Source organism: Drosophila eugracilis, unplaced genomic scaffold (assembly GCF_018153835.1).
Source record: "Drosophila eugracilis isolate 14026-0451.02 unplaced genomic scaffold, ASM1815383v1 contig_649, whole genome shotgun sequence".
Classification (NCBI taxonomy): domain Eukaryota; kingdom Metazoa; phylum Arthropoda; class Insecta; order Diptera; family Drosophilidae; genus Drosophila; species Drosophila eugracilis.
Window position 1 is genome coordinate 2,152,323 of NW_024573535.1, and position 13,256 is coordinate 2,165,578.

A 13,256-nucleotide genomic window follows, 5' to 3' on the forward strand; every position below is an offset into this window, starting at 1 on the left:
TTCTTCGTGCTGACTATTTCTTAGAACGAAACCCAAATCAAAATTTCAAACTGATTCTGATCACTTTTCACATTATATATATATTTAGTTCGATTCGCTTACAAACTGTTTTCTTGCTTAAGGAGTTACACGCATCTGGTACATTTAAGACATTTTTAAAAGTAAAAAAAAAACATGGTTTTCAGGTTGAAGTTCAGTGCAAGTATAGAACTAAATGCATGAGGGGAGAAGCCAGAGCGTTGAGTGAGATTCCAAACGAACGAGATAGAAAGAGAGAGCTAATGTACAGAACACAGAATAGAGCGGAATGATGGCGACCTCTTCTCTTTAAACACCGCGATTCGGCAGATCCTTGACCTTGTAGATGCGCACCAGCCAGTGCTCCGTGGTGTAGGCCTCCTCCAGGACATCCAGCTCGAAGTCCTTGTTGCCAATTTCGGCAGCTCGGACACGATCGTAACCCTGGGCTTTGCCCCCTTCAGTGTACATCTGCCCGAAACGATAGTAGCACATCTTATACATCAAACAGTTGAGCAAAGTGGGTGAGCCCTCTTTGTCCACTCGGAATTCTCCATTGGCCGCATAGTAATCCTTTTCGCGGATGTGTGCCCCGCGATCCGTACTGCCGCCGATGCGCACCATCCACAGGAACTTGTTGATATCGTCTGAGGAGTAACCAGTCAGTCCTCCGAAGATGACCAGAACGTAGTCCACATCCAGTTCGCGCATTATCTCGTAGGCTTTCTCCTCCGACGAAGCCATCGCTTGGCCAACGCGAGATATATGCGTGTTGTTCCAGGTATTGTTGTCCACCAATATCGTCCGATTGGCCATGGCTGTTATCTGGTAGCCATAATCCCACCAGGACATGATGCGAGCATCCTGAAAAACCAATTTAGAAGCAGTTTAGTTTGGCTACTCAATGAAAATTTGCAAAATAAATAGGTTTCTAGAGTTTGGTCAGCTTGGTTGTTGTAGTACTCATTATGTTTCATACTCTTCCTATCAAGAATTTACAATATAGTCATCATGGAAGGGGATATCTTGCGATGCTTAAGGGCTATATAATATGAAGTGGAAACTCACCTCCGGAGTGTTCATCTGCAGCCAGTAGTAGGCCTCGCGGAAGTCATCGAAGATGATGCGGCCGCCATCGTGCGACCTGGCACTCAGCACAATACTTGGCGAGGAGTACGCCTCCGAGGTGACCCAGGTGCAGTGCAACGTGTACACGATCAGCATGAGTGTAATAACACCCACGAATCCAATGGCCACCTCGCTCTTCACGCCGCCTGTCTGCTGCTCCAGCTTCTTGTGCTGCCGTCTGCTTTCCACACCCTGCTTTCCTGATCCTCCGGCATCCACGCTCTTGATGTACTTGGCCAGCAAATGAGATATTGCAATCCCGGACAGCACACACATCACCGGTGCCAGGACCAACATCAGCCGCACCATCACGCCGGCGAAATAAATACTGGTTACACCATATAAAATGATGAAGATATTCGAGTCGGTCAGCTTGGAGAAGCAGAAGTACAGCCCAGCGGGAAAGAGGAATACTAAGATCTGCAAAGGGAAGTGCAAGAAAAGCCAATAAATAAACTGTATAATATGACAGTTAAGGCAAAGGAACTACTATTATATTACTGCCTCAGCGATCAAAGTGCAAGGTAATCATTTGAATGCATTAAGGCGCAACTCATTCGCATCGTGGTTATGTTCTCATCCGCGGCAGTTAAATCTTTTCCAGTTAGTAAATTGAATGTAAATTTCAATCTTTTAAAAAATTCAAAAATCTTTTATGCTCTTTCTCATTCCAATTAAAACAAGTTCCTCCTATATTAGTACATTTTTATACCTTATTAGAAAACCCGCAGCTTAAGCTTAACCTCAAATATATTAATAATTTTTCCAAACGTAACTCACCTGCAGATCAAAATAAAACGACGACCAGGACGTTGGCTGGTGTTCCGACACCGAAGCAATGATTGGAATGTGATTCTTGGCATAGGAAGGATCCAGTAGTGAGTAAAATCTGCCAGTCCAGGGCGAGACTTTTCCGGTTATCGTGAGTAGAGTGCCCACAACGAACACCACAGTCAGCACACTAGAAACCAACGTCTTGAAGAGCAAATCAAAATGATCCTTGGGAATGCGAGAACGCAGATAGTCCACGAAGGCATGAATCTGACACAGACCAAAGGTGCCCAATGCCTGCAAGGAAGAAAATAAAGTAGTTAAGACTTTTCAATATTTAAAATTAACTTAAAATATATACTATAAGTGATCAAATCAGTTAGTTTAAATAGTACTCATTATGTTTCATACTCTTCCTATCAAGAATATATTAAATATTCATCACAAAAGATCACATTTCTCTAAGATCATAATTTAACAATTATTAATTCCTTACCAGCATGTGCTCGGAACTCTGGATGGGTTGGAATCCCACGAAAGAGATCTGCATGGACAGAATAGTGCCTACGCAGTACAGGGTACTGTACGCTATGTAGATCCTGTGTGAGAAACGTCCGGTGATCATCAGCGCCAGCACGTGCAGCGGGATTAGGTTAATCAGGAAGACATAACCACCCCACGAGGAGACCATATAGAAGTAGGCCAAGGCGGACATGGCCGACCAGAAGATGGTGCCCGTCTTCACCGCTTTTATCCACAAATAGTAGGTGAAGAGCATGCAGAAGATGGCGATGCCCTCATTGTCGTACGATCCCGCTACAGATCGGGAGATATATCCCGGAACGATGGAGATCAGTGCGGCGGCCACCAGACCAGCTCCGGTACTCTAAAATAAGAAAAGAAAATTATTTTTAACATGTGCGGATCATTAGGAAAGATAGAGGGCACAGATCAACGTGGATAATATACATAGCTCTGATCACTGGCATGGCCTCTTGAAGAGAGATTAACTTACATGGATCTCTTTTGTGAGAGCATAGGTCACTAGCGTGGTCAGCGAGGAGAAGAAGGGCGCTAGGAAGACGCACACATTACGGATGTCGATGGTGACATTAAGCAGCCACATAAGGCGGTACAGGGCCGCAGAGGTTAGCATCAGTCCCGGGTAAATGGTGCCGCCGATGATCCTACCCAGGGGATACCAGGCACGGTCATCGAACCAGTTGTGGAACTTGTAGAAGCCCTGCTCCGCGAGGAACCGCGTGGTGCGGTAGTTAAAGTACGGGTCGAACTCATGGATGACGCTCTCGAATCGCAGCACAGAGAACAGGCGCGTGGCGAACGCTGCACAATAAAAAGAGGAAAAGGAAGTTCAAGACGGCACTATCAAGAGGAAGACGCACCGCTGGAGGGGACACACGCTTATCTATCGGTCTATCGATATTTTCTTAGGGCTGGACAATGACTTCATCGTCTGTTACTTTCTGCTTAGGTAAACTTCGTCATTTTTTTAATTGATGTACTGTAGATAAACAGTTTAATTTCTGTGGATAAATTTAGGTATATTACGGATAAGCTAGAATATCTGCCTACTTAGATATTTTAAAGAAGTTGAGGAATTAAAATTGTAATAAACTTAAAAAAAATAATTCGAATAATGAATAATTAGATATCCATGAAATATCGTATGTAAATTCTTTGATTTTATTCACAGTAAGGGCCATCCACAGGCGCTAGCGATGCGCCACTGCAGAATATCGATGTATCGATTGCGAGGAAGCTTAAACCAGATGCGAATGTTTGATTTTTTTTTAAACACGCCCACTCACATACTGCTAAATATGGGAGATTTACTCACATAAAACCGCTGCTAGGATGAGAATAGCCAACTTGACCAGGTGCTCCTGCTTTTCCCAGGTGAGCAAGCCCCGGCCGACGCCACCCACGTCCAGAGCCATTTTCTCAGCTCTTCCGCCTGCCGGCGTTTTTCGGCACTGTTTGTTTCGGTTTTACGGAGACAAAGTCTTCGGTACTCGTTTTTCACTGTATTCTGATTGTTTAGGAATTGGTGCCGCACCACTGGAACCACAATTTTCAACGCTTTTAGCACAAAACAATGGCTGGAACCGGAGTGCGGCGAAATTGCAAACTTGCAATTCGTGGCAAAGAGCGCAGAGTGCTATCGGTTATCGCGTGATATCGTCTGCTTATCGGCGGTGGTGGTGACAACTCTGGCAGCTGGGCGCTTTTTTATTGTTTTTCTTTCAGCAAACCTTTTCTTCGGCTCTTTGCGGTTTCTTCGATGGTTAATTCTTGATTTATGATAAGTTACTATTGGTGACTCACTTAATAGCATGGCTGGTATTTAAATCGGCCATTTATAACCGGCTGTTACTGCGCTTATTTCCCAGCTGTTTTTGGGAGAGCTACCGGGAGAGCGAAAGAGAGAAGTAGAGAGAGCCCACGCATGAGAGCTGGAAATACGTATTTCAGCCACCCCACCGTGGGCTAAATGCTTTTGTTTCTGACAGGGAAATATGCAGATATGTTTTCATTATATTGTGGTTTGCAAAAAATAACTGGTTCGACTGTATATAAATAAATAGCCTTAAAAAATGTTAAGTCAGGCAACGTAAAAAATTAAAACGTTCAGGAAAATACTACGTTGAACAAAATTATCTATTTATCTGTTAAGTTAAATAATTTACTGTAACCACTTTGAATTCATAGAGACAAAATACTTATTCAGGCTTAAAAGATTTATTTTATTCTAGTTATTTTAAAGTTGTTCTGTAAAAATAAGGCAATTAAATATACAATTGATTTTGGCCCACTGTGCACCGCGAAATTCGTTTTCATTGTGGGAGAGCAAGAGAGAGGAATGGTGAGCTCTCGCGAGCGCAAGGCAGCCGTTCATATTGCCATATATTTCCCATATAAAAGCACCGCTGCTTCGTGTTTTCGTTGCGTTTTAAAAAAATCTCGAACAAAATATGACAAAAAAACATCGGATAAATCGCCGGGCAGAAAAATCACGGTTTCCAGTGAAAAACTACTGATACTTATCAAATTACTGAAAAACACACATATATTTTCATTCGAAACGAGAATCAAATCGACGAAAAGAGCCAAGCACACAAATAAAAGTTTACTCCTGCTGGTAAATAGAAAAAGTTGTACCTAAAACAATAGTAAAAAGAAAACATAAACTCACGTGTTAAATATTTAACAACAAATTGTTCTCACCGATACACGGACACCTACAGATGCGTGTGTTTGTATGTGTGTGATTTGCTAGTTCAAATCGTAGATTTTTTTTGGAGTGGCAGCTTTGTTATGTGCAATATCCACCCGTATATATATTATACGTGTGTATATGTGTGTATATATATACTTGCGGCGACGTTGTCGCTAGTTTTTTTTAATTGAAGTCGCGCCAAAAGTAATTCAATAATTACCATTGCAAGTTTGTTTGTTGTTGTGAGTACAGAAGTGCAGCAAGAATGGTGAAAAATCGAACATCAACACGCTTTTAAAAATGCATGTGTTATGTATATGTATTATATTGGGATGTAATTGTGTGCGTACTGGTGGTGGCAGCGACGCCGGCAGAGGCAGCGATTGCAGTTGGCAGCACGCATCAAAGAATAAGAACAGAAGGAGTACGTTGAAGAAGGCGGGGGATGAAAGGAAGAAAGGGAAAGCAAAAGCAACAAACTCCAACTTCTGCAGCTGCTCGTTCTCCTTCTTCGTTCTCTTCTCCTTTGCCCCCCACACACACATCCCACCCTATTCCCACTCCCACTCCCACTCCTACTCCTACTCCCTCTTACTGTATGTGTGTGTGGGTGTTTGCATTTGCATGGCATTTCTGGCATGCAACTCTCTCGGGTGTGTTTGTGTGTGTGTGCGTGTGTATTTATGGAAGCTTGTGTGCCTAGTCGAGCGAAAGAGAAGGCAGATCGGGAGCCACTATTTATTATTATTCAAGTTCCCAAAAAAAAAAAAAAAATCGAAGAAATGCATCAGAAAAGCTTAACCCTTGGTTTTTAAATTTCTGAAATGCAAACTGCTTTCGATTTCTTCTTCTCAGATTTTATCGAATTAGATTGAAGTTAAGAATATTTTTATATATGCGAAGTTGGTAAAAAAAAGTAAAAGGAATCAAAGTTTCGAAACGAGGTTAATAGAACAATGCGGTTAACAATAGGATCAAAAATATCACCAGAAATGGTTGATTTGAGTTCGAAAATTCCTATTTAAAGATCTAATGGTATGACGAATTAGTATCAAAGAATTAGATTAGTTTTATCCAAATTTTTAATTTGTTTTCGAGTTATAAGTTTTTCAAATTTTTTTAAATTTACCATTTTAGGATCTAATGGTATGGGAAAAATAAAATGATTAAATACCCGCTTAGGATCTAGTTGGGTCAATAATTCTTTTCATCTATTTATATTTCTAATAAAATGGATAGGTTAAGTTTCAAAATATTCACTTCTAGATTAAATGGCATGAAAAATACTCAATTTATCGTGAAAAATAAATGAAATGAGTTTCGAAATTCCCATTTTAAGATCTAATAAAACCCGAAATTTAATACTTGGTAAAATTCTACTGAAAGAGAAGAATAATCCTAAAGATCAACTTAATATTGAAATTGCAAACTGGAAACTCTAATTGTATCTTGAAAACCCATTTCATTCTCAAATCCAATCAAATCGTAAGGTCAAGGCAGCACTATCTTATCTATCCATAAAGTTGAATAACTGCCAGCTACTTGATATCGCATCTTAAGATAGTTTAGATAAGATAAGTGACCTTGAGTGCCGAAAAAAGGGAGTGACATTGGCTCAATGGAAATTTAGCTTATCAGTTGTCGCCTCTAGATGAAAGTGGATAGTTGCTTTTCATAATTGAAATTTTTCCCAACACCAAGAAAATTGACTGAACACCATTAGTATTGTAATCCATCAATTTTGTGTGTATATTTATGTCTACCATTTCCTAACCCATTTACATAGCCAATGAGTGATTAAGTGATTTTTTCCTTCTTTTTTTTTCTTCTGTTTTTTGGATTGCTGCTTTCGCTTGAAAACAATTTACAACAATTTGGCCTTGTTTTTTCTTCCGTTTTTTTTTTACCATAAAAACGATGTAAAATTTAATACGGCATATAGGGCGAGAGACAATGTTGCTGTCTCGTTATTGTTATTACTATTATTTTTGTTTACATGTGGGAAAAAGGAAATTGGCAAGAGAGAAAGAGCAAAGTTCCCGCCGTTTCACTTTCGACTCACTGAAATTGTTTAAAAATTACAAATAACAAAGGGAAACGGCTGAGGAACCCTCGAGAAATGCTGCCAGCGCTGTGTTTTTACTCAATTAATATCGTGTAATTAAACCTTTACGTCGGTTACGACTTTAATGTTTGATCTTCTCCCCTTTTGCTCTCTCTGTCTTCTGTTCGTTTTCCACTTTATTTTCCCCTCCATCGAAGGTTCCATTTGCAATTGTTGCCATACAAGTTCCGCTTCCAATTGGATTACGACTATAATTTGTCTGCGGGCCAAATACCAATTAGAATCGGCCAAGATATGGAACTCTGCGGGCCGTCTAGAAGTCTATCGAAGTCTGGATACCCTTTAGTCAGTTAATATTACAAAGAAAGTAAAACATTTTGAGATTTGAGAACTAGAACTTATTGAATTTAATAACATTTAATAACAAAATGATACTTTGAATTTGAATTTTTAAACCGCCTTTAACTTCAGTTTTCATAAAAACAAGCTGGTTGAGTTTCTTTAAGCTGGTTTGCGACATAAAATCGAATATAACTCAAAATATCTGAAAATCGGAACTTTCTCCATAATGGTTCAAGCGATTTGTGGGGGAAAATGCAAACGAAGAAAATCGCTTATATATAATAGCTATATAGATATATGTATATGGGAAAACGCATTTGATGCCCCCCACCACGATTTTACGATGATTGCGACTGAGCAAACACCAATTGCTGGACAAAGGCACTCGATGACTTCGATACAAAATTACCACCAACTCGAACTAAAGGGAAAGATGGGAGGAGAAGGGGTAGGGGAAAGAAAAAACCCCGCTTTTCCAATATTGTCACTGGCCATTGACATGCCATTCAACCCATCCCTTTTTCACCTATTTTCCTTCAGCGACTTTTCCCTTTCTTCTGGCAATTATCAGCCGCAACTTATTGGCATTTTCGCATTAAAAGTTTCCCAGTCTGTTTTTCTACTTTTCTACTTTTCTGTTTTTCCTCTTTTACAGTTTTTCCCTTTTCGGTTCTGTTTTTAATGTTTTTTTTTTCCCCCTCAAAAACTGTTTTACTGGCTTCGTTAAAAACCAAATTAACTGCGTTGGTTGCTTAAACTGTCTTTAAGATTTATTTTTCAACAGAAAATATGTCTTAATATGATAATTCTTTAGCTAAGAAAAACTATAATTGTTTTTTAATTTATTGTTGAAAATGTAAAACTGAAATTGGTTGATTTTTCATATTAAGTTAATTATCTTTTGAGGGAACTTAAAACCTACAAAAAAGATTGAACTCTTGATAAGATCATCTGAAATTTGTTAAAGTAAATTTTGATTACCAATGGCGATTTATGGTTTTCTTGCACTTGTACTACATTTTAACATATATTATTATATTTATTTTAAACTTTTTTGGTTTTGTTTTTTGAGCCGCCTTCGTTGGCATTTTTATACCCATTTTTAGTTTCGGTTATGGACTTTAATTTCTGGTCTTTTAAGCGAAGTCGCGCTTACTTGTATTTGCATTTGTTGTTGGGTTTGGTTTTTGTTTTTTGTTTTTTGGTTTTTGTTTTTCGTGTTATGTGTGTGTGTTCTTTTTTTCAAGGCAACAAACCGATGACTTCATCTTCTCTGCCCACATTTTTGTTGTTGCCGCACAGTGTGTGTGCCTGCGTTGGTGTGGGTATACCCTTTATAGAGAAAGCATTTCCGACCCTCAAAGCCTTAAAGTAAACGACCCAAAATTGGTTGTAATAATTATCAATTAGTCGCTATTAAAATGGGTTAACTCGTTTTGTGTTTTGGCCTTTCCCTATTCGATTTTGGGTAATCACTTTCCTAATATATTTTTACATATTTTGAAATAATTGAACTAAATAAGTGATGCAATAGGAAAGAGATTGTAAAAAGTTATTTAACTTATATTATATTACTAGAAAAAGATTAATTTATTATTTATTCAGTTATTTATTTTGTAGTATTCTTTGTTACCATTTTTATTAACTAGGTCATCAAAAAGAGAATATATACTGGCCCGAATCTACAGACAGAGCCCTCTTAAAGACTTATTCCCTGCGATTTATCACAAAGCTGTGAAATTTAATTAACATTTTAGAATAATTTTATTTTATTTCCATATCAAAGATGATTTATTAGATATAAGAAAGGGTTGATACTTAGATACTTTCACTTGATTCTATTTAAACTTAAACCCTTTATTCTTAACTACAATAATATCATTATTTCGGATAGAAATTATTCAAATATACCTTCCAGGGTAGCAGCTCTTTCGGTAATCATTGACCATTTCTATTGCTTTGTCTCGTTGCACACCCCCGAAGCGTTGATGATAATGATGAGGAAGTGTTGGCCTTGTTTGTTTCTGCGGCTGATGTGTGTCACTTGCCACTATCATCATCATTATGCTTATCATTATCAGCCGCACGGCAAAGACATTGTTGCAGTGCAGCCAATATGCAGAGTGTCGACATCACCAGTGCATCATGATGATGATCGTCGTCATCATTGTCAGACTATCTGTCAATGGTCGGCTGACCGCTTTCAATGACTGCACTTAGAGAAAATCTTTGACATAGGAAATTATAATGGAAAAGGAAAATGTATAATTTCATTAACTGATCATAAGGAATATATATATAAGGAATATATAAATATAAATATGGCGCAAATTTAACAGAAACGATCTAAAATTATGAACAAATCTGCAAAGTGAATGGTCACACTTTTTTTATACATATCTATAATATCTATACATATTTTCTCTCAGTGCATTGGCGACCACGAACTTTGCGACATCAAATTGATTATTTTGATGCCCTTCTTTGTCGCTCGTTTATCCTCCGCTACTCCCATTCCCCCTTACTCCGCCTTTCCTGCTCGCTGGCTTTGTTTTATTATTCATGTCCAGGCCGGAAATGTTTCGTTTTCCATTCGCACTCACCAGACCAACCCCAACACTATGAAATATACAGGGACCGCGAACTACAGACTACAGGCCATGTATGTACATAAAGACATACATATGTACATAAATACATACAGATGTACATCGAGCGAGCCCTCACCCACTTTTTGGCCACTTTCCCAGTGTTTTCATTCTTTTTCTTTTACATTTTTATTTTTATTTTTTCATTTTGAGTTTTATTTTTGTGTTGGCCCTCTCACTCCTCACTCTATTGGGGTCAGCAAACAAAACTCGCACCCGTTGTTTGCTTTGTTCTACATGTGTGTTTGTGTGTGTGTGTGTATATATATAGTATACTCTCTGGAGAGTTTTTTGGCCAAGTTTTGTTGGCCTGGCCGAGTCGGGAACAGGTTGTGCGGATCTCTATCGCATAAAGCAACAAAAACATTGCAGATAGTCTTTGGTTCCGTGAAATTCTGTGTGGATTTTGGTATGATTTATATCGGATAAGCATGATTTTGTGTAGATTTTCGTATTCCATGGAGTATTTTGGATTTCTGTGAATTTATGCGGATTTTTGGTAGCGCTGATCTGCAGATACTAAGAGTGGAGTGGAGGTCAGTGAGGTACCAGAAATTGTCTGGGGAGTAATAAATGTCCCAATCAAAATCAAAACGCATTCCGCTTACTCAGCTGAGTTCCATATTCATAATGCAACTTATGAGATAGTCTCAACCAGCCATGCTTAATTCATCTGAGGAAACGTACTGCAACCGATTTACTATATATGAATCATTCTACAAATACTAATCGCAGTAAATAACAGTCTAGTTAATAAATTATTCATCTGTTAAGGAGAAACTCAGAAAGAGTCACTTCAAATTATAAGATATTTAAGACTAGGAGATGGGCTACAATTTTAGTTATTTTGAGAATTTGAAATATTCCAAGTTTCATTAATAAGTAATTGAAAATTTCTAGCAAAAAATAAGTTTTCTTTAGCCTATCAGAAGTTTATATTTTATGTAACAAGTATGGAACTCATCATATCATCATCAATAAATATTCAAAACTCAAAGGTGGTTTACGTGATTTTCGTAAAAAGTTGAATCTTTTAAATGTTGCCGAAATTCGAATAGTTTGTGGCTAAGATCTCCATATTTGACCATTTCATCATAAGTTTGTAGAACTTAGATGCAAGCCTTGAGAAACTAACAATTAAGGTTTGAAAAATGGTTATTAGATGGTTAAAAATTGGTATAAAAATGAAAATTTACGTGTCAAGACTTCACCCCTACAAACTTATAAAGTTTATCCGGCGTGAAGAACTTTCTAAAATACGCAATACTATCTTGAAATGATAATTTCATAATATTATTGTATCCTCTAGCAATATGTAATTACCAATGCTAGGAAGTGGCTTAATTACTGCGATCTCTGAGAATTGGGTCATTCGCCAGCACCTGAAAGGGTTCACAAAGGGCTTACTTTACTATATAACTTTGTTGCAATATCGATTGTCAATTTATTAATGAACTAAACAGGCCTATGGCCTTTCGCTGCACCACATACGTTTAAGTTGTCAGCTGCTTCTAATTAAATATTATTCCAAAGTTTATTGGATTGGCTTTGACAATGTTTTTGCTTGGCATTTTTCCAGCAGCTGCCTTAACGATGCAACGATGTGACAGGCGGCAGCAGCAGCAGCAGCCAAAGTGCCAGGAGCAACATCAGCGGGAAAACCAGCTGCAGCATCGAAACTTGCACCGGGAACAGCAATAGTCCAGGCCTAAAATTATACACAGAACAATTGAAATGACTAAGATTTAAAGTTTAGCAACAGCAGCTTATTAACGGGCAGCTAATGTCACATTTTTAAATATTTAAATTAAAGTCGATGTAATGTAATCTTCTATCAGCGAGGACAGCAACCGTTCGAAAGTGTACAGCCGATACCCGAACCGCTCAGCACAAACATTTCGAAAAGGGCAGCGGCAATAACAAAAACCACCACAGTAATTAAGGCAGACAGCGATTAGACTAATACAATTTTAAGATAAAGAAGGAAAAATCAAAACTTCTAAACGCAAAAGGTGAAAAAAGGAGTTTTCGAATTGAGCGAAGACAGCAACCAAGCGGTGAAGTCAGCGGATACACCAACATATTAAGCTTCTGGCGACTGAAGAGGTGTCCCAAGGAGTAGCTTAAAGAACAGGCTGAGGAGAGCGACAGACTGAAACGAAGTCAACAGGAGGAGGATCAGGAAGAGAGGGATAATGCCCAGCACGGCGGGCAGTGCAGCGGGCGTTGGGATGGGAGCTCTAATCAATAATGCCGGCAGTAGCGCCAGCAGTGTCATGGGCATCGGCCTGGGAAGAGCAGCTGCCACGGGAGCAGGAGCTGGGGCACCAGGGGCAGCTAGTGCTGGAGCAGAGGCTTCTGCTGGCACTCTAATTGCCCAGAGCACGGCAGGAACGAGCGCGGCCAGCAGCGGTACGATCACCTGGGACAATAATGGAACCCTGCGATCGATCAATCCCGGCGACTGGTCCATCGAACAGTGCCTCGGACCACATCACCTGTACTTTCAGCTCGGCTGGGCCTTCCTCTTCCTGGCTTTTTTGGCCCCCCATGGTCCCTACGGAGCCCTGTGGATGCGGGCCATGCTGCTCATTGGCTGCCTAATGATGGGCATGCACGGCTATCTGGTGGCCTGTGCACCGGATGTGGTCTTGTGGTCCGGCATGGGACTCTTCGTCAACTTCATCTATCTCGTCGTGGTGCTATGCCGGCTGAGGCCCGTCAGATTCGAGCAGGAAATCGAGGCGGTAAGTGAACTATTGAAGATTATCCATTTAACTGCCACATATTTCTTCCTTAAATATCAAATAAAAGCTTTTAAGTATTTTCTTATAGGGTTGGTAAGCACGCCTTTTAGTTACGATTAAATGAATGAAATTTAAATTACCTTCTGTAGTTCATAAGTATCCTTTCGAAAAGTACTTTTGTTAGTTTATTTAGTTTTCATAACTCAAGAAACATCAAGTACAAACTAAAACTAGAAGTGGCGTAGGCTTAAAATTAGCAACAAAAAAGATCTTAACAGAAAGTTAAAGTACACGTAGAT

General features: G+C 39.2%; 2 protein-coding genes and 2 non-coding genes across 6 annotated transcripts in view; 1 reads left to right on the forward strand and 3 right to left on the reverse strand.

The window, feature by feature from the left end:
• Window positions 1-60: 60 nt before the first annotated feature.
• LOC108117687 (dolichyl-diphosphooligosaccharide--protein glycosyltransferase subunit STT3A) lies at window positions 61-4,107 on the reverse strand. The gene is made up of 6 exons (XM_017230214.2): window positions 3,776-4,107; window positions 2,933-3,261; window positions 2,414-2,803; window positions 1,927-2,214; window positions 1,087-1,566; window positions 61-882 (listed from the first exon to the last, which is right to left on the reverse strand). Exons 1-6 carry the CDS (start codon window positions 3,873-3,875, stop codon window positions 328-330), a joined length of 2,142 nt encoding a protein of 713 aa, XP_017085703.1. The 5' UTR covers window positions 3,876-4,107; the 3' UTR covers window positions 61-327.
• On the reverse strand, window positions 954-1,037 carry LOC121530384. Its single transcript, XR_005993938.1, has one exon. It is a non-coding gene; the product is annotated as a small nucleolar RNA Me28S-U3344 (small nucleolar RNA).
• LOC121530385 lies at window positions 2,287-2,369 on the reverse strand. The gene has a single exon (XR_005993939.1). It is a non-coding gene; the product is annotated as a small nucleolar RNA Me28S-U3344 (small nucleolar RNA).
• Window positions 4,108-4,829: 722 nt separating the features above from the next.
• LOC108117690 (blood vessel epicardial substance) overlaps window positions 4,830-13,256 on the forward strand; it is a 29,745-nt gene continuing 21,318 nt past the window's right edge. For 2 of the 3 annotated variants that reach the window (XM_017230218.2, XM_017230219.2), the window contains exons 1-2: window positions 4,830-5,077; window positions 11,790-12,957. In XM_017230218.2, the coding sequence (XP_017085707.1) occupies window positions 12,406-12,957 (552 nt within the window). In that variant the 5' untranslated portion in view covers window positions 4,830-5,077; window positions 11,790-12,405. The remainder of the gene's footprint in view (window positions 5,078-11,789; window positions 12,958-13,256) is intronic. The other variant, XM_017230217.2, reaches the window with a different exon arrangement.